This window comes from Danio rerio, chromosome 1 (genome assembly GCF_049306965.1).
Source record: "Danio rerio strain Tuebingen ecotype United States chromosome 1, GRCz12tu, whole genome shotgun sequence".
Taxonomy (NCBI): domain Eukaryota; kingdom Metazoa; phylum Chordata; class Actinopteri; order Cypriniformes; family Danionidae; genus Danio; species Danio rerio.
The window spans coordinates 15,670,756-15,692,839 of NC_133176.1; the positions used below are offsets into that span (position 1 = coordinate 15,670,756).

Sequence of the window (22,084 nt, forward strand, 5' to 3'; positions counted from 1 at the left end):
TGATTGGCTGAGCAAGGAGGAGGCTTCGGTGACATCGTGATGCTGTGCAGATGCTCAGCAGCAGTGGTAGTCGAGAAAGACAGGCTAGCGGTATCCTCTCTCTCTCTCTCCCTCTCTTTCTCTCCCTCCCCCTCTTTTTCATCTTTCCTTTCCCTTCACGCACAGGCACGCACGCATACACACACGCGCACTCCGTCACACTGCAGCAGAAGGGAGAGGACGCACCGTGAAGCTGTGAGGTAGGACCAGGCCTCTCCTCTTCCTCCTCCATCATCCCTCTCTCTCTCATCTGCTCTCCGTCAAGGACTACCGCACCCAGGAAGCGCCTGGAAAAGGACTAACCGCAGAACGACGGATCTACAGATTCACACACACACCTACATCCTCATTTTTTTCTTTTTCCTCTCTCTGCGTTTCTTGTTGCCAGGCAGTGTTGGCTGAGCGTCAGGACGTGAGCATGTGTGCATGTGACGGGCTGCGTTTCTCCAGCTGACTGAACGTGGGTTTTTTAATCGCATCCATACTCTTCGCATCACTTGCCGCTTCATTCTGACAAAGGCGGACTGTATCCCAGGATGCCGTGCGGCAGGCCACTCTGCTAGGCCGCAGAAGCATGGGCAAAGCACCGGGGGGGTGGGACAGCACGGATTGGACGGCTCAGCTCCGGACGGGCGCGCTTACGCACTCCGCCGCTTCCGATGGGTGAGGACGGCGAGAGCACCAAAATCAATCACAGCTTCCTCCGAGACTATGTCACTGAAGGTATGTGTGCACACACACACACCTGCACGAGCACTCGCTCCTCCCTTCTCATAATACACACGCGAAATTTGATCCTGTCCTTCTCTCTGAAGTCCCGAATATAACCTTGATTTCGGCAGCTGTGCGGTGTGGTCGTCTCATTCAGCTGACTCATCAGATTTTGAGCTCCCGCCACACACCTGTTATTGGGTTACAGCATGCATCAGTGAGACAGTCTTCACTCAACTATCTGGTGCTTTAGGTTGGCTATACAGTTGAAGTCAGAATTATTAGCCCCCCTGTATATTTTATTCCCCAATTTCTGTTTAATGGAGAGAAGATTTTTTTTAAACACATTTAAAAACATAATAGTTTTAATAACTCATTTCTAATAATTGATTTCTTTTATCTTTGCTGTGATGACAGTAAAGAATATTTGACTAGATATTTTTCAAGACACTTCTATACAGCTTAAAGTGACATACTTTACCTAGGCTTACCTAGGTTAATTATGCTAACTAGGCAGAGGTGCGTTTCCCAAACAATGACATACCTCACGGCTAAACTATCATAGTACAATGCATCGTTTTGGAACAGAACGGTGTAGTGACGAGTGTTTCCCCAAACCGTAGTTTCTCTGTCGCAGATCCATCATTTTAACCAAGTTAGTTATAACGTAAAACGCCCATAATAATGTTCTAAACGGGGTGGGAACTACTTCTATAGAGAAGAACCCCATCATTTCTTGTGCAAATTATATAGTTTTACACGCACAAGCATTTAAAAAAAAATCCAGTATTAGTTTTAGTAAAAACATGGACTCACTTTCCATATTAAATAAAATATATGTAAATGACACATACAGGGCCTTTGTTTCCTTTACAAATATTATTGAGAATATTAAATATTTTATTCTAAAACATAAAAGCACTTACAATAATAACACAAATAAAACACATACTCTAATATCATATATAAATCATATAAATAAATAAATAATGTGGCGGTTTATTAAAAAAATTAAATTTAATATTCATTATTTATTAGGAATTGAAAAAAATCCTACTTTAATAATAATATTGATAGTATTAATGATGATGATTATTATTAATAGGTATTATATTGTATATTTATTTTTTTTAATTTTTGAAAGCCTACTCTTACAATTTGACTCATGCAAACCACTGCAGAAGTGTTGTGACCAACAGATCCATGTTATATACAGTACAGATACTTAATAAATAACCAACTCTAAATAAAAAGCCTTAACGTATGCTCTGTTTTGTGGTTTCACAAGCTTTGAAGACGTAACATAAATTTAGCTTTTAAATAATACTGTAGGTCACCTATAGCTTTCGTCATGAGCCACGGCTGTGTTCAAAATGACATCAATGTTTTCAAAGTGCACTGTAAACATGAAAATTGCTAAAACTGAACTGTAAAAAACACTTTGAAAGCAAATTACACCTAAGTGAGATGACTTTAATGCTTTTTGTTAATAATTTCAAGTTTAAATGTCAGAATGTTATAAATGAATAGGGGATGGGGGGATAACTAGGAAAAGAACACAGCCAGGAACTATGTTTCTACCTACAGCTCTAGAGGTGTAGTTGCAAGCATACAAGTTTGCGATGCAGTTTGCGAATGTTTGTTGAAAGGATGAATTTGGGAAACGTCGAATCAATGAACTATGTTTTTATTGACGGAACTTGTGACCTTAGTTGGCTAACAATGGTTTTTTAGAAACGCACGCCAGGTTAGGGTAATCAGGCAAGTTATTGTATAATGATGGTTATTCTGTGGACTATCGAAACAAAATCTAGCTTAAAGGGGCTAATTATTTTGATCTTAAAATTGTTTTTAAAAAATTAAAAAACTGCTTTTATTCTAGCCGAAATTAAACAAATAAGACTTTCTCCAGAAGAAAAAATAATATCAAACATACTTATTAAAATTTCCTCGCTCTGTTAAACATCATTTGAGAAATATTTAAAAAAGAAAGAAATTCATTAGTTGGGGGTAGGGCTGGGCGATTTGGCCTAAAATCTAAATCTCGATTAATTGAAATTTTTAACTCAATTACGATTAATGAATGATTATTTATTTTATTTACCTAGTTCACTAACAGGTGTTGTACAGTAAATATGCTCACATTTTACAAGTGAGAGTTGTTTGAATGAAGGGTGCATTACTTGGTTTTAAAAGAATTGAAGTAAACACACACACTATCCACTAGCCATGATTATTTATTGAACATCAGCATTGAACAACTGAAATTAAAACACACATTGCCTAAAACAAACTGTAACTTTTTTCTTATAAAAAAAATCTGATGAAAATAAATAACTTGCACTTTTAGCAACAAAATCAATTATTTTAAGTGTTTTCTTTATATATATATCAAAAGTAGAAAATAAGCAGGATCTCTCCTAAATAAATTAACTCTTGTATATCCTGTAAATAACATGTTAAACAGTGCATTTGTTGCATCTTCCATAAACAAATATTTTAATGTAAATAATATTTTTAATGTAATGGAAAATATGCCGTCTCAGGGCATCTCTGGAGCAGCTTTCAATAATTGTCAATGTAATGCAACGTATAGCTCAGGAATGGGTCCATCACCCTACTTGACCAAAGATCAGATTTGGCTGCAAAAGTATAAATCAGCCTTAAGAGAGCTTGATCAGGTGACTCCACACGCGATAGGGAAAGTCACTTAAAAAAATCTCCTTGAAAATTTTGATCGATTATAGTTTCTGAATAGCGATTTTAATTACTTTTTCGATTAATTGCCCAGCCCTAGTTTTAATGACTAATATCTGATAACTGTTTACTTTTATCTTTGCCATGATAACAGTATTTAATATTTTACTAGATATTTTTCAAGATACTAGTATTCAGCTTAAAAGTGCAACTTAAAAGTTTTACTAGGTTAATTAGGCTACAGTAGTTTTGGTAATTAGGCATGTCATTGTATTTCAATGGTTTTGTTGTATAGACAATCACAAAGTATTTCTTAAGGGGGCAAATAATTTTGACTTTAAAATTCTTTTTTTAAATAAAAAAATAGCTTTTATTTTAGCCAAAATAAAACAAATAAGACTTTCTCCGAAAGAAAAATATATTATAGGAAATACTGTGAAAAATCCCTTGCTCTGTTAAACATTATTTGGGAAATATTAAAAAAAAAAAAAAAAAAAAATGACAGGAGGGCTAATAATTATGACTTCAACTGTAATAGTGCACGTACAAACAGAAGCACTCTTTTGAATTTGATGTGTATCAACTGCATGCATATGATTTTTTTTTGTTTGCATTTGCATTTTATTCACATCATACCTAATATGGTCTAGTAGGGGTTGTTTATTGCTTTCCAGAACCTTTCCATAATCATGTTATCAGCAGCAGGCCAGGCTGTTTTATTTAGTGTCATCATCAATGCGCTGGCAGGAGCAGGAGCATGTCATGCTGTTTATCAACTATTACAGTGTGCATTGTGAAGCCATATGCCTAGACGAAGCTCTTGACTGAAAGTGTTTGCGTAGACAAAACCATAGTTCTGCTGTGCTTGCACATGTGCATGAGCCTCTTATTACTTTAAGTAACTTGCACTGCTAAAATAATTTTTGGCTCGGATTTTCAAGTGAGACTATTGTGTAAATGTATAGGCATTGAGCTCCAGGTAGTGATTCTGTGCACATTAGTATTTGTTTACTATGCAACTTGGAATTTATAGTGCCTAGCTGGAGTTGTTCAAGTCTTTAAAATTAGTACAAATAACTTAACAAAAGAGTTGAAAATTGTTATTTAATAATAAGTTTTAAATAATTATATTTATTATATTATATTGTTAAATATTATCAAAAGAAATATACATTTATAGAATTTGCTTTGTTGTAATATGGATAACATATATACAATATATATTGTTAAATATTCATAACAACAAAAATGATCATTAAAATGTTTGTTAAGAATAATAATAATTTGTATTGTTATTTTTAAAATTATTATTATTTTCACTGATATATCAACACTATTTTCTCTCTTTCTTTGAAGCTGATGTCATTTCTACAGTGGAGTTTAACCAGACGGGGGATCTGCTGGCCACTGGGGATAAGGGGGGGAGAGTGGTCATCTTCCAGAGAGAGACAGAGGTAGGTCAAATTGTGAGCAAAACATTTGCTGTGGATTATTGATAAAGGAAGATTAAAACCTTGTTTTTTTAAGCAGTGAGCATATTTGTCTTTATGGGAGAAGAAGATTAAATGTCATAATAATGATTTAAAAATGCTGTTTTTCTAAGCACTTTACATGTATTTTGTCACTTTATAGTATAGGGCACTGAAAATGTGTGAGGGGATTTTAATGAACATTTCCCAGAGATCCTTAAGACAACATTTAAAAAAGATGAACTTTAGTAAAAAATAAAAATTAAATATATAAAATAAGAAATCACTTTCGCAAACGCTCACGTTCAATCTGCCCAGTTGGTGGAGTGAACTCCCTAACTGCATCAGAACGGCAGAGTCACTCGCTGTTTTCAAGAAACGACTAAAAACTCAACTATTTAGTCTCCACTTCACTTCCTAATCTGCAATTGCCTCTCTGGATATACCACTAACTGTACTCAAAAAATAAATAAATAAAATAAAAATAAATTTTTTACTAAAAAATTACAACAACAACAAAAAAATTACTTAAATATTACTAATACTTTCCTTCTTAGACTGTACAGACCTGAAACTTGCTCTTATTCATTGTTGCACTTATTCATTGTTGCTCTTATAGTTGTGTAAATTGCTTCCTTGTCCTCATTTGTAAGTCGCTTTGGATAAAAGCATCAGCTAAATAAATAAATAAAGCCATCTGTTTGCATTCTCAAGGATATTGCATTCAATGTTTCTTGTAAGCTGTTCTTTAAGCTGCTTTGACACTATATATTGTAAAAGCACTACAGAAATAAAGATGCCTTAACTTGACCTGTATTAACCCAGATTTTAACCTTAATACAAAGCACATTATTTTTGAGACATTGAGTGTGGATACATTAAAATATTAGGCACTTAAGTGATTTAAACACTTCTGTTTATACTTTGGAGGTCATAAAAATGCTAGTGGGAGAATTTCAGGCCTAAATTTGAATCTTTAGTTAATTTTCTGGGAGATGTCAAACACATGGACAGTATAAACTAGATTTTGAATGCAGGAAGGTATTAATTAAGAAAGTAGTCTACTGTTTAATCAGCAATACTTTAAAACTGAATAGAATTTTAATTTTCAAAGGAATAATTCACCCAAAAATGAAAATTCACTCACCGTTTACTGGCCCTCAATGCTAGAAGATATATTGAAGAATCTATTGACATCCATAGTAGCAAAAACAAGTACTATGGAATTTAATTTTTAACATTCTTCAAAATATTTGATAACAGATCTGGAAGGTGAGGAAATCATGGCAGAGTTTTTATGTTTGGGTTAACCAATAAAATATTTTGGGATATTATTTAACTGGGTCTTTCTTTTTAATTCAGTCTAAAGGTGAATCTGAAGAGCTGGGAGAATCGGGTGAGTATAATGTCTACAGCACGTTCCAGAGTCATGAACCGGACTTTGACTATCTGAAGAGTTTGGAAATCGAGGAGAAGATCAATAAGATCCGCTGGCTGCCACAGCAAAACGCTGCTCACTTTCTCCTCTCCACTAACGGTAATTACACCTCCTCCTGTCTGAGGATTACAGGGGATTACAGTTCACCCGTATTTGTCCATATTGCTCTCCTAATTACAAAATGTGATACAGTATGCAGTACATTGCAAATGGAAATAGTTTAAGGCTAACATTGAAAGGTAATGTGATTATTCTGTGCGCTATTGACATAAAACAATGTCTCACTCTTGATGATGATGATGATGATAAATATTCTTTTACTGAAGGCTTTTTATTTTGTGTGTGTTTTTGCTTATACGTTAGCCATGAATTTATCAAAATAGCACTTTAAAAACACCAGTATGTGGGTACAAGCCTCTGTCTAAATGAGTAATTTAGTGAGTCATTCACTAAAATGAATTGTTTAAAGCCGCTGATACATTTATAAACAAAGCAAAGTGATTGTCTTTATGAATAAATAATTGAATAATGATTTATAATTGAATTGAATCAAAAACATATTCATTTAGCAATGAAAACATGCAGTGTTGCTCTTAGACACACAACTGTTCTGGGTTTTCTTGGAAATCATTTTGAAAAATTATGTTTTTTCCCTAAATCAGGGTATAACTCTCAAAAGCTTACAACTTAAAACTCTCAAAAGCTAATTTAGGCCTTAAAAAGTCTTAAATCTACTGAAATGTTCTGTTGTAGGCCTTTAATCTTTATTAACAGGTCTTAATTTTCCTTCATGTGTAGCTGCCCAATCTGGCCATTAACACCCACACAACACCAACAATCCATCTCAATAAAACTTTTAACTTTTTATTTAAAATGAGCATTTATTTACTTTTCTTACAGTAGCATTTGCTTAAAAGTTCTCCATTTATTTACTGCTGAATATACTAACCTGATGTAATTTTTTATTATTAAATTGATATTATTGTAGATTGTAGTAATTCACAGCTATGTTTAGTTCTATTGGTAAGGGTTTGTGAATAGATATATTTGAAAATTAATAAAAATCAATATTCAAACAAAATTATTATTATTGCATTATTGAATGTCTAAAGTCAAAGTCTAAAATTTCATTCATAATGGTCTTAAAAATTACTTAAAAAGTCTTAAATTTAACTTGGTGAAACCTGCAGAAAGCCTGTTAAATCTAATTTCCTGATGTTCTTTATAACATTTTGTGTGATATTACTTATCGTATATTGTAAAACCAATGATCATGCAAGAATAATTTTGCATCCATAACAACAACAACTGTAAGTTTATTTTTACTGCATTCTGGTTGTCTTCATTAATGCTTTTGGATGTCAAGGCATGTTTTCATTATTATTTTGCAAAGTCATATTTACTTATTCAATATAATTTTTATTTATATATATTTTTTCATTTATTTTTTATTACTATTAAATATATATATATATATATATATATATATATATATATATATATATATATATATATATATATATATATATATATTAGGGTTGGGCGATGTAGACCAATTTGGCGTCGTACGATGTCTAATGTGCAACATCACGATAGACGCCATTGTCTACATGAATCTAAAATGCCATTTTAAAACTAAAGCCTGATTTATACTTCTGCGTCAGGTGACCGGCGTAACCCACGGCGCAGGCAACGCGCGTGGCTGTGCATTTATACTTCTGCGCGCTGTCTCTGTCGGTCTGCATTAACACTTCCGAAACGCTAGTTGGCAGTGAGGTGTAAATGTTCCTCTGTGTCAAGTTTCTTCGCTACTTTTTTGCATTTCCTGAACACTTCCGGGATGTACAAGTGGCTCAAACTCGCTCATTTTGAGGCAGGAACCGGCGGACGTGCAACAACTTTAACTATGAGGTAAACACAAAACAAAACTTTCCATCCGGAGCTCCTTCACGGGACTCCACACTTGTAAACAATCGCTCGCGCGGTGTTGCGCCATTCGCGCGCCTCTCGGTCCCGCCCAGACTCGTCAGCGCTACCAAGCCGACCAATCACAGAGCTTACGCTACGTGTCGTTGCAACGTGTAGTTACATTTTTTGAGAGGTGCACGTCAGCGACGGCGATGGCCACGGCGAAGGGCTATGCGTCAGCGCCGTAGCATATGCCGGTGTTTGACGCAGAAGTATAAATCAGGCTTAAGACGTTTTGTGTGTGTGTGTGTGTGTGTGTGTGTGTGTGTGTGTGTGTGTGTGTGTGTGTGTGTGTGTGTGTGTGTGTGTGTGTAATTGTGATGAGTTTTTATCCTGTCGTATATCACTATTAAACAACTTTCCACTCAAGTGAACAATGAAGTTAAACCAACATAGGCTCATTCTGAAATCCAGCTCTATACACATTTCTGGAGATAGCGAATTATGCAGCCAGAAGTATGTATGGCTGCATTTCGTCTTTAAAACGAACGGTAGGGGGCAGTATGACGCTGTTCCTTTTCGTGCTTACCAGCTGAGCGCTTACCTCCGTATGGACAGCTTTACCTGATCAATTAGTGCTTTTGAAAACAATGTTGGTTGGGTTTAGGAAAGGAGGAGGGTCATTCAGTCAGTCGACAGTCTGTCAGAACAGCAGAGACGTATTTGGTACTCTCAAGAAATGCATATAGCAGTAAGTTTTCAGAATGAGCCTGGGTTGCGAAAAACAAAAAAAAAACTATGATTATGATATTACCATTAATGATAATATTGCACATCCCCTAACTGAACTGCAACACATACCTATTAAATCAACCAACCAATCAATGTTGAGTCATCATACGACATTGTTATTAGTTTCATTATCAAAAATGACCTGCATTTGCAAAGGCATCAAAATATATAACAATGTCTTAGTTTAGAAGGTGTCAGCTATATAGTTAAAATGATTGACTGATAATTTCTTGTGTGTGATTCAACAGATAAAACGATAAAGCTATGGAAGGTGAGCGAGAGAGACAAGCGGCCAGAGGGCTACAATCTGAAGGATGAAGAAGGGCGAATAAAGGACATCTCCACCGTGACCTCATTACGGGTATTTTCACAGCTGTAATTGCTCTTTAGATCAATTTAGTGCAGAAAGTTTTACTACTGCTTTGATTTAGCATTTGTTACAGTCACTGATTTATGTCAGACTCCATAAGAGCTTATTATACACTTCTAACTGGAAATAGATTTCTGATTAGTCAGTCATTACATTCTCTGATTAAATTTTTTCATGTAATGTCCGCTGAATTGCTTAACTGTACATTGTCATTATCAGCCAATTTCCTGTACAATAGCAGTGCAATTTCTCATATTTCTCTGTGGTCGTCGTCTTCCCACATGATGATGATAATAATAACCCAAATCAATAGTTCATGTCCAGTTTTCGATTTATTTGGTAAGTAGTGGTGTAAAAAAAACCAGCAGATTTACAGTCAGCGGCCATTATGGCAAAATATTATCTCTTTAGAGTAATACAAGATGACCCTGCGATGCTGACTGTATAGTTTGTCTTATTTTAGTAGTTTTAAATGTTTTCGATGTCATGGACCCCCTAATATGATGAGGGACCCCATCCTAAAAAAAAGACAAAAAAAAGGTTATACTGTCAAAAATTCTCATTTTAAATGGGTCTAAAATATTTTTGGGAAAATATTTGCTTTCTTTTCTACTTATTGTAGCATTTTATGTAAATATTTTAATAATTACATATTGTAATTTATGTTTTTATTATGTTTAATCTAATTATTTAGTTAAAATTTGTTAATTTGCTTTGGTTTAGTCAAATATTACATTTTAATTTATTTAATATTCTCAAATTATTAATGTAGTATTAATGTAAAATTATTTAAAGTGTTCTGGATGTTTGTTTCTTTTATACTAATATGTGTTTATTTATCTTAAGAAAATCTTTATTTTTAAATCCTTGCTTGACTGCATTTACCAATCATTAAATTATACTGTATAACCTTCACTGCTTGAAAAATCCTAATTAATACATATTCACACAGAAAGAATTTTATTAATATTCATATCAATTTACAAGCAAGAGAATATGCACAATTTTAAGTCATAAATGAATGTACATAACATTTTTATCCTGTGTTTGTTAAAGAATTATGAGTTGCCATCCAGTTTATGTGGAGTTTTGTTTGTATTATTTTATTGTAATATGTTGCTTCAAGACTTCTGATTAAGTAGCCAAATAAGAATGTCAAATAATAACAAAATGTTACAAATCTAAGCATTTATGATAAAAAAATTAAATATTGTGAAAAAAAAATTAAATTGCCCTATTGCAAGAAGCACAACTGTATGTTTATGTACATTTAAAATACTGTAAGTTAATTAAAGCTACAAAATTAGCTGCCATGTATTATATGAATTATACTCACTGAAAAAAGTGGTACCCTAAAAGCTGTAACATGTTTTTTTGTGAAAAATATTAATTAACATGCCTGAATCTATATTCACAAAAACTGTTTTTCTATTAATTAAAGCAAGAAGAAATATTTGTTTACATTAAAAGATCACTTCTTTGGATATTTAAACAGTTTTGTATCTGTTCAGCCAATCTCTAGTTCTGGCAGGAGCACTTTTAGCTTAGCTTAGCCTACTGTATATCATTGAATCGGATTAGTTCATTAGCATCTCGCTCAAACAATTTTCCTATTTACAGCTTTACACTTCTGTAGAAAATGGTCAATATAAAAAGGAACTATACTCTCACTATGGCATAATAATAAACCATTCCCTGCTCTACCGTGGCTGCAGCAGGCACAATAATATTACGCAATATTACGCAACACCTAAAATACTCCCCAGCTTGTTAACTATGTGACGCTGCGTATAATATCATTGTGCCTGCTGCAGCAATGGTAGATAAAAAATTATCAACATTTTTTTTTTTTTTTTCAATTTTTTTTTTTCAATTTTTTTTTTTTGAGCGAGATGCTAATGGTCTAATCTGACTCAATAAATTATGCTAAGCTAAGCTAAAAGTGATCCCGCAATTTCCTAGGATTGGAGAAATGGATTCAAAAATGTTTAAACTCAACTGTTGGCAGAGCATTTACTGTAGAATGAATAGTTGCTCATCTTGCACGTTTAGTCTTTACCTTCCAGATGAATACCAGTGCCGAGATAGCACTAGCATACAACTCTTCTTGACATAAAACCACATCTTTGAAGAATGTCCCACCCCAAAGCCTATTCAGTTTAAAATATTTTCTCTTTTCTAATTTTTTATTATGTTTTTTAATTTATTATCAATAATTATTTTACCTAATACACCATGCTGCAAACCTCAACTTTCAGTACTGACAAGTTTATATGCTGTTAATATGTAAAACAAATTCATATCGAGGGCTCAACAATAGGGACTGCCCGGGGCCAGCGTGCGAGACGCTTGGGACAGTATACAGAATGGTCACTGGCCCGATCGGGGCTGCCTTGTCACTAAAGTTTATTTTGGCTCCAACTGTTTGTCAATTGCGTGCTTTCATGCCCATGGTTCGTGTGGCATATGTGAATTCCGCAATCGTGCTCGAATCCACGCCAAATCAATCGGTCTGAGATCACCAGAATGAGGTGGTCTTGGCTTGATTGAGCAGATCGATTGTAGTGAAATAAAACGATCCAACGAACCAGGCTATATCACAGTGTTTTATGGTTGTGTAATGGCCATATATACCACTATGTGAAGAGAGAATGATGAGTAGGACAGGATGTCATTTCTACCAGCAAATGTGCGTTTCATGTTTAATATGAAAGTGGAAGCATGCTGAAATATTACAGAGTGCTGTTTATCCGTTAGGAATATGGGTCACACTTTACAATAAGGTTCATTAGTTAATGTTAATTAATGTATTTACTAACATGAACAAATAATGAACAAAACATTTACTACTGTATTTGTTCATGTTAGTTAACGTTAGTTAATGAAAATACAGTAGTTCATTGTTAGTTCATGTTAACTCATGGTGCATTAACTAATGTTAACAAGCATAGACTTGGATGTCAATAATGCATTAGTGAATGTTCAATTATGATTAATAAATGCTGTACAAGTGTTGTTCATGATTAGTTCATGTTAGTAAATGCATGAACTGATGAACCTTATTGTAAAGTGTTACCGGAATATGGAATATTTTTCCATATTTGAATCTTATATTTTGTATTAGGCCTGTTGTTTTGTTAATTTGTTTTGTTCATTTCGACACCTCAAAAGAAAGATCAAAATTGCTTCATGATTGCTTCATGAAAAAAACTCAAAGGCCATAATTGATTAAAACGTAGGCTAATATGATTATAATGTTGATGGATCAAGCAAGAACAAGAAGTGAAATGCATTTTAAATCTAGGTTTACAAATAAATGATAAAATAAAAATATTGATTGTATCATAGACTGATGCAATGAGCCTGTTTCTAAAATTAGGCATTTTGGTGGGTTTTAAACAAACAAAAAACATAAAATTGTTGTAGATTTCAACTAAACCCAACATTAAACAATTCACTTTAATTAATCTAATCATTATTTTATTTAAATAAAAAAAATCTAAATTGTCAGTTATATTTAAAAAAAAAGTTATGCTGAATAATTGAATGGCTAACTTCTTTTTTTGGTGGGGGCAGAGGAAATTTTGGCAGGGCAAGTAAAAATCTTAACCGGCCAGTAGAAAACATCCCTAGTGTTGAACCCTGACATCATATACTATTTGTGCACATCATATACTGTTTGTTGCACAAAATGAGAGTTACAGTGCAATTTATTTTTAATCTTTTAATCAATTTTGTACTGTTATACATATTTTTTTCTATTCGTACTGTTATTTTCTCTTTTACTTTTGTTTGTTCTGATAAATAAATCTTTTAAAAAAACTCTAAAGGACTTATAAAATTAGCCTATTTCCAATTCCTGTCTCCTTTAACTATTGCAGGTCACCGTTTTGTCACAGAGTAGTGCTGCCAAGATTTCGAGTTGATCTAAAGCAAGAGAAGCCAACTGATACAGAAATCAATTTGTTTCAGGTGCCAGTCCTAAAGCCCACTGACCTGATGGTTGAAGTGCGACCGAGGAGAGTCTTTGCTAATGGCCACACTTACCACGTCAACTCCATCTCCGTCAACAGCGATGGAGAGACGTATCTGTCAGCCGATGATCTCCGGATCAACATGTGGCACCTGGACATCACAGACCGAAGCTTCAGTATCCTTCATGCATCATCTTATCTAGTAAAAGACCAAACAAAATGCAGACAGCCATTGGGAATGAGTTACTATATAAAACTAAGTAACTGGGACAAAGGCATTGGCTTTGCAGTCAGGTGAATGCAGCATGAAAAAAGCGTGCTGTGCTTGAACTGGAATGCTTTTGTTCCTTTGTGTTTTTGGGACTGGACTGAAGGCAGTGGTTTTGTGTTCCAGATTGTGTAGCTGCTCTTCTTTGGAGCAGGGCTCTCTGACCTAGAAATAAAATATCTATGGAAACATTTAAATAATTCACCAAGGAAACAGTCTCCTCTAAAACACATAATAGCTGCCTTCAGGAAAATTGCAGGTTGTGCTTTTATGCCTGCACGTGATGTGTAGTGGTTACTTGGTGGATGTGTGAAGGATGTATGTGTGTGTGTGTGTGCTGGAAATAATAATCCTACAACCATGCACATTTACACCATTCAGGAAGCTGATGATACATAGTTTATTTATAAGCTACCGCTGTTCGAATGTGCTTTCATTTGTAGAGCGGGTGCGATGTCTGTTTCTACACTGGGCTTTAGCATTAAGTGGTGTGAAAATAAAAGTGATAGTTCTCCCATAAATTTTATTCTGCCATCATTTCTCACTCTTCATTTGTTTCAAACCTGTTTGAGTTTTGTCTAAAGAAGTTATTTTGAAGAATGTTGAAAAGTGATTGACTTCAATGTTGTTGGTTTTTTTCTAACTATGGAGGTCAGTGGTTAGTTAGTTACTTTGATCTTGAACGTACACATAACACAGTCACAAAACATATACTTTAAAGTCTTACCTCAACTAAGAACATTGCACTCCTGCTTTATTCAAAAGATGAAGTGCGTTTGGCGCGAAGGGTTATTTGTAAGTTACGTTAATTGCCTTCACTGACCTGTAATGGTGTCCAGATGGCAACAACATGAAGGCCTTGTTTAATGGGTGCTTATCATCATCACATATGGCCATGGTCTTCCTCCAAATTGCTGTTATACAATTCATTTATAGATTTTTGTTTAAATCCTATGATCTTACCTGCTATCCTATTGACCCTATTTAACTTTATTTAGCACTACTTTACAGTGCATCCAGAAAGTATTCATTACCCTTCATTTATTCCACATTTTTTACTTTAAAGCCTTATTTCAGAATAGATTCAAATAATTTTTTCCCCAAAGTTTTACACACAATACCCCAGAATGACAATGTGAAAAAAGATTTTTGAAACTGTTGCAAATTTATTAAAAATAAAAACCTGAAAAATCACGTTCATCAGTATTCACTACCTTTGCCGTAAAGCTCTAACTGAGCTCAGGTACATTCTGTTTTTACTGATCATTCTTGATGTTTCAGCAGCTTAATTGGAGTTCACCTGTGGTAAATTCAGTTGATTGAACATGATGTGAAAAGACATACACCTGTCTATATAAGGTCGCAGGGTTGACAGTGCATGTCAAAGCGCAAACTAAGCATGAAGACAAAGGAATTGTCTGTAGACCTCTGAGACGGGATTGTCTCAAGGCACAAGCCTGGGGAAGGTTACAGAAAAATTTCTGCTGCTCTGAAAGTTCCAATGAGCACAGTGGCCTCCATCATCCGTAAGTGGAGGATGTTTGGAGCCACCAGGACTCTTCCTAGAGCTGGCCGGCCATCTAAGCTGGGTGATCAGGCGAGACGGGCCTAACTCAGGGAAGTGATCAATAACCTGATAGTCACTCTGTCTGAGCTCTAGTGTTCTTCTGTGAAGAAAGGAGAACCTTACAGAGGGACAACCATCTGTGCAGCAATCCACCAATCAGGCCTGTAGAGTGGCCAGACGGAAGCTACTCCCCGCCTGGAATTTGCCAATAGGCATCTGAAGGACTCTCAGACCATCAGAAACAAAATTCTCTGGTCTAATGAGACTAAAATTTAACTCTTTGGAGTGAATGCCAGGCGTTACGTTTGGAGAAAAGCAGCCACCGCTCATCACCAGGCTAATGCCATCCTTACATTAGCCCCTTTCACACATACAGACCTTTCCGGAAAATTGCCGGCAATTTTCCGGAAAGGTTGTATGTGTGAACAGGTCCTTTTTGAAAATACCGGTAAATTCGTTCTGGCTATTTTCCGGAAAGAGAAGTTGTAACATTACCGGCAATTTGCCGGAATGCTGCGCTGTGTGAATGCAGAAGGAAGATTACCGTAATAAGCGCGTGCACGTCTAGAACGTGCTGACGTGAGACGTCTGCTTTAGCCAATCACAACAGTCAGACGCATTTACGTCCGCGCGGTTTGAGGATAAAAGCCTTTGAATATTTTTCCAGACACATTTAGCTGCTAGAAGTTAGTCAGATCTCGTTTATATGTTCTTCTTAATACCAACTGTGTAAATAATCATCGATGAGATGCTTATGATAAGCCGTTGTTTGTTTACCTTCAAGCTTTGCGTGTGCTTGTGAAACAGCCTGTGAGCGCCTGCACACGCACATATTATGAACATCTCGACATGCGAAAGTGATCCTGCGAAAGTTGTTCACAATATTGATCATCCACAGAGTTTTTAATTTAGTCAAATGTTTACAAACACAAGCGCAGCCGTTTAAAGCTCATTTGTGGTGAATGATGTCAGAATTTACCGGTATTTTGGAATGGATGTGTGAATGCTCTTTTCCGGAAAATTTCCGTAACTTCCTCGCCTGTGTGAACAGCGCTTTTTTCAATATACCGGTAAAGTCTTTCGGGACATTTTCCAGATATTTACCGGTATCACTGTGTGAAAGGGGCTATTGATGCATGTTTTTGGCAGCATCGTGCTGTGGGGGTGCTTTTCAGCAGCAGGAACTGGAGGACTAGTCAGGCTAGAGAGAAAGATGAATGCAGCAATGTACAGAGACATCCTAAATGAAAACCTGCTTCAGAGTGCTCTTGACTTCAGAATGGAGTGATGGTTCATCTTCCAGCAGGACAATGACCCAAAGCATACCGCCAAAATATCAATGGAGTTACTTCACAACATCTTGCATCATTTGGCATCATTTTCAAAAAGACTTGAGGCTGTAATTGCTGCAAAAAGCACATCAACAATGTTTTGAGCAAATGCTGTGAATACTAATGTACATGTGATTTTTCAGTTTTTTATTTATTTTTTTAATTTCCAACAATTTCAAAAAATCTTTTCACATTGTCATTATGGGGTATTGTGTGTAGAATTTTGAGAAAATAAATTATTTATCCATTTTATAATAAGGCTGTAACAGGAAAAAAATGTGGAAAAAGTGAAGTACTATAAATACTTTCCAGATGCACTGTATCAAAATATCTAAAAGCTTTAGAAGCTTTAATGGCTTTTAAAGCTTAAATAAAGTGGTTAGTATGATTGATTCTTTCAATGTATTTTGAAATAATACAATATTTGTCCGAGGAACAGATAAAATTTTATTCCATTATTTATTCGTCATAAATAAATCAGATCTTAACATCTGCATTCATGAAAGTTTCTGAAAGTTTTAGTCTTAAGCTCAAACTAAAAGTAGCTTTAGGGCTGTAAATCCGAGATGCTCCTTGACTCCTTCTCAGACATTGTGGACATTAAGCCAGCCAATATGGAGGACCTGACGGAGGTGATAACAGCTGCAGAGTTCCACCCACAGCACTGCCATCTGTTTGTGTACAGCAGCAGTAAAGGAACACTACGCCTCTGTGACATGAGAGAGTCGGCACTCTGCGACAGACACTCCAAAAGTAAGAACGTGCCTAGTGCATTGATCAAGAGCGACAATAAAGACATATGGCTATGAAAAACAATTAAGAGACCACTTGAAAGTTTTGATTTATTGGATATCGTTTTTGAATAAATTGTTAACTCTTCAGTACTGTTCAAATTGACTACCTTATTATGTTTGTGGTTGTTTTTGCCCTATTGACTTCCATTATAATGACATTTTTTGATTGCGAAGCTACGACACCAAATAGTCATGCATTCTTGACTGTTGGTGTTCTTCCCTATTGGAAAGAAGTAAAACTTTTCATTTTTACTGTTGATCATAAGTGCGCTGCATTAACCCTTTAGATAGGCCTGTGTAAAAAAAGTTTCTGTCTTCATATGGAGTTTTAAAGAGTAAAACAGCAAATTATAGTGCCCGTTCATAAATACATGTACTTTGTTTAATATGTTCTGAGAGCTGAGGTGCATATTTTATATTTTCTCAAACATTTCAAGGTAAGTGCATAAAGGTCTCGCTCACACACTCGCACATACCCACACTCACACACACACACACACACACACACACACACACACACACACACACACACACACACACACTATGCTTTATATAACTATATGCTTTTTTATCCCGAAGCTAAGCTTTTTTGTCAATGCAATTAATGATCAACAGTAAAAATGTTAAATTGTACCTCTTCCTAACAGGGAAAACCAGCAACAACAAAGAATGCATGATTATATGGTGTCATAGAGGCAATCAATAAATGTCATTATAATGGAAGTCAGGGGGGCAAAAAAAGTCACAAACACAACAATTTTGCCCAGAGTGAATTGTTGAATGTTTGAAAATTTTCAAAGTATTTTTCCAAAATATGTGTCAAAATAATATTTGTCTTTAAAAATTCATTCCATTTGCTGAAACACAGAGAAGGTTGTGGCCAAATTAAGACTCAACGTCTTAATATAGATTTCCTAACTCTTCTTAGTTAAACAAATTGGTATATTGGTGTAGTCCAAAAATGAATATGAAAGTCTCAAATCATGGTGTCTTTTTGTTCTTTTATGCAAATAAAAAGCTCTAAATAATTATATTTTTATTTCAAATTTGATAGAAATTTCATCAGTAGATAATAGAACTAAACTAAAATGACATTTCACTCATACACACAACTATACATTTTAAATTCAGAGAAATTGAATAGTCTCAATTCTTTAATAGCTTCATGTCGTTTCTCGGTTTAAATAAAGGCTTTTTTCCCCCTCTAGGTTATCTGGATCTTTAAAAAAAATTCCCAAAAACGTTAAGCTGTAGTTTTCAACATTGAGAATGATAATATTTAGATTAAGGATGCTTTACACAGTTTTCACAGTCAGCATGAAATTAATCATTTCATAAATAGAAGAAAGTGCCTCTTACTGTAACATGTGAATCTTATACAAATCTTGAATTCAACTTTAAGATTAAAGTCATTTTGAGGAATTTGTTACTTAGCCAGAACCTGCTGGAAGTAGCTTAGTTAAAAAGACAGCGAGACACTGACTGAAAACAATTACGAATGGCTGTGCTAGCAGCTGGGGGAATTAACACTGTAGCAGATGTAGTGAGATTTACACCTATAGCTGCAGTAAAAGACAAGCAGGCCACAGTGTTGAAGATGTTTCAGTTCTTTCATTCATACTCTGACTAACCTAAAATAGCTAATGATTCACAGACAGCACTGTAAAAGTTAAGCTAAACATTATGGAGACTCATTATGCTGATAAAAGCTGCCTCATTCTGATTGTCAACTGAATCTTTGTCTTTTCTCCAACTTAGTCTTTGAGGAGCCAGAGGACCCAGGCAATCGTTCCTTTTTCTCTGAGATCATATCATCAGTTTCTGATGTTAAGTTCAGCCATAGTGGACGATATTTGCTCACCAGAGACTATCTGACTGTCAAAGTCTGGGACCTCCACATGGAAAAGGGCCCAGTGGAGACATACCAGGTGGGTACCATGAAGGTGATGGCATACAATAATAATCAAGTGTGGGTAGTCTGCTAGGAACACAAAAGGTATGCTTTTTTGGTCATTGAACAATCAACACAGGCTCATTGGAATTATGTAGTTAGCTTAGAATTTTGTGAAACTGTAGTTTTTAGCTAAAATGGATGCTATGGAGCAGTATGACAACAACTCACCATTATTTGTTCCTTTTCACACTAATGATAGTTACAGAGACATTATTATTGATGAATGAATTATTACTTAGTGCAGCTCTTCAGCACAACACCAAATAAATACCAATGGTGTCTGTGATTTGTAATCAGATACATTTGTCTTAGATGTCTACCTGTCTATTTGTTCATATGGACAACTTTTCCAGCATGGTCAGCTCAGTAGCTCACTTTAAACTAGAGGTGGGAGAAAAAAACGAATGCATCGTGATTCTTTCTCTAATAATTCAGAATTAATTCTGTATTTAAATTTGACCATGACAATGTGGGCATGAGCTCTAAACTGAAGAATAATATGCATTGAAGGTGCATTTACGTATGCTGCTGAATTCCCTTCATTTGGACGGATGGATAATTACAAGCTAGATGCAGCACTTCGTTGTGCGGCCGGCTTCAAGATCCTCTTTAAAGTGAAAGTGAAACCTTGCCATTATAGATGCCGAATCAGATTGGATCAAGAAGTCACTAAAGATTCCAACCCCTACTTTGTACGGAGTTAAATCTGTGCCGAACACTTGGATTGAAGTGCAGTGAAGCACGGTTTTTCAACCTGTGCACTTTTGTCTTTTGTTTTCTTTTGAAAGCACTATTATGGCTTGTTTTATCTGAGTTGTACAGTACGGTTTGGTTCGGTTCAATACGCTTTATGGCTGTTTCCACTGTGAAAAGTTACCTAAAAGCAAACCATACTGTACCCATTTTTGGGTACCCTTTGCAAAGGGTACCTAGCACGCCAAAAGGGTACCTAAAGGCGGAGCTAGATGCGTAACTGGACGCTATTGGTTTACAGAGATACTTCACTCAATCCTGCAACAAGCCAGAAGAATGAGAACAAAGAAACCGCCATTTTTTAAATACAGCAGAGAAATTACACTGTAATAATATATACATATAATAACAAGCCATGGTCGACCTGAGCTCAAACAAACCTTGTCGTCGTCTTGATCACAGCCACAAAGCCAAGAAGAAGAACAAAGAACAAAATCTGCCTTGTTTTGTTTTTTATACGAGGCCGTCTAAAAGTGCAAGCAGATTCGCTTTCTTGATATGATGATAATAACGTACGCATGATTATTGAAGTGCTTCTGACATCCGATCCTTTCAGAAACGGACAAACGGGAGAGGGAAGTGCGAAAAAACAAAGTTTAAGCTGGATAAACAAAGCAGCAAATGATTCTTTCAGCAACCTAAAACATGAACAAATTGTCGTGTTTAACTATTATCATCACCTTTTGGACTATTATAACCTCGGAATGAGGAAATTACTTTCTAAAAAAAGGTTACATGTGCTGATGAAGATTAAAGATACAGATGAGAGGTTTGCACTGACTGTGGGCTATATGTTGTGTGTTTTTGAACCCAAATACACCACTGTACACTATGCCATTGGTACCCTTTTGGCAGTGGAAACGCAAGCATGATAAGGGTAACCCATACCAACCCTGTACAGTACCATACTGTACTACTCAGTGGAAACGGGCCATTAGTTGGTTTAGGGTTAGGGTTTAGTTAACTGTATATGGTCTGGTTTTCAGTTGGTTGTTAGCTTGTCTAAGTGATCTGTACGACAAGCTTCACATTAGAAATCTGCGCAGGACTAAATTTTAAATCACGCTCCCGCCCGCACCCGCCAGGTTTTATTCCAAACCTGACCTCTCCCGCTTATGTTCTGCATTCGTTGTCCTGCTGCCCGACCCGCTCCATTTTCTACCTGCCGCACCCGTTTCCGCTATTGGGCGGGGAGAGAACAAAACCGGAAACCAGCTATACAGAGTCCAGACAGCCTATAACACGCTGTCTGTATAAACACACACACACACAGCACCAAGCAAGCCAAGCAAGGGACACACACACACAGACAGCAACATCCTGCTCTCTCATTTACACACATACACACACACACACACACACATGGCACATAGCTCTCTCTCTCGTTCGTGCACACACACACACACACACACACACAAACAGCAACAAACAAGCTAAACGCAGCATCAGGCTGTCTCATTCACACACATACATATGCGTACTCGCTCGCACGGGAGTCGGGAGTGATATTGTTAGACTGCCAACTCCCGTCCAAAATTACACCAGTTACCGACCGTTCCCGCACTTTATTCGGAAATTTATTCCCACGTCAAAAGAAATCTGGTCAGGTCCCGCTGGAATGCAGACATCTACTTCACATGACTGTGTAAAAGAATTAAGTGTGTCAGAAACAAATAACAAAATGTAACCTAACTAATTTATTTAAGATATGCAAAAATATAGACAGCACCCTTTAGTAGATCTGCTATCCGAAAAGTGCAACAGCTAGGAGCTTAATTTAATACATTTTATCCCATAAATTAAGCATCTGAGAAATAAAAAACAGCAATAAATCAGCCATAAAAAAAGATTTCGCTCTTTTATAATATTTCTTTCTATGTCAGGTTCATGAATATCTAAGAAGCAGACTTTGCTCTTTGTATGAAAACGACTGCATCTTCGACAAGTTTGAGTGTGTCTGGAACAGCACTGACAGGTAACCATTTTAATTGATCATGTTTATGCAGTATAGGCATTATT

The 22,084-nt window shown here is 35.7% G+C and overlaps 1 protein-coding gene across 8 annotated transcripts in view; it reads left to right on the plus strand.

Moving 5' to 3' along the window:
- Positions 1-22,084, plus strand: part of ppp2r2ca (protein phosphatase 2, regulatory subunit B, gamma a) — a 43,321-nt gene that overhangs the window by 4,403 nt on the left and 16,834 nt on the right. For 2 of the 8 annotated variants that reach the window (XM_073910862.1, XM_073910356.1), the window contains 9 exons: positions 428-499; positions 575-762; positions 4,804-4,901; positions 6,279-6,453; positions 9,303-9,415; positions 13,397-13,574; positions 17,153-17,317; positions 19,117-19,286; positions 21,949-22,040. In XM_073910862.1, coding sequence (XP_073766963.1) covers positions 699-762; positions 4,804-4,901; positions 6,279-6,453; positions 9,303-9,415; positions 13,397-13,574; positions 17,153-17,317; positions 19,117-19,286; positions 21,949-22,040 — 1,055 coding nt within the window. In that variant the 5' untranslated portion in view covers positions 428-499; positions 575-698. 8 annotated transcript variants of the gene reach the window in all.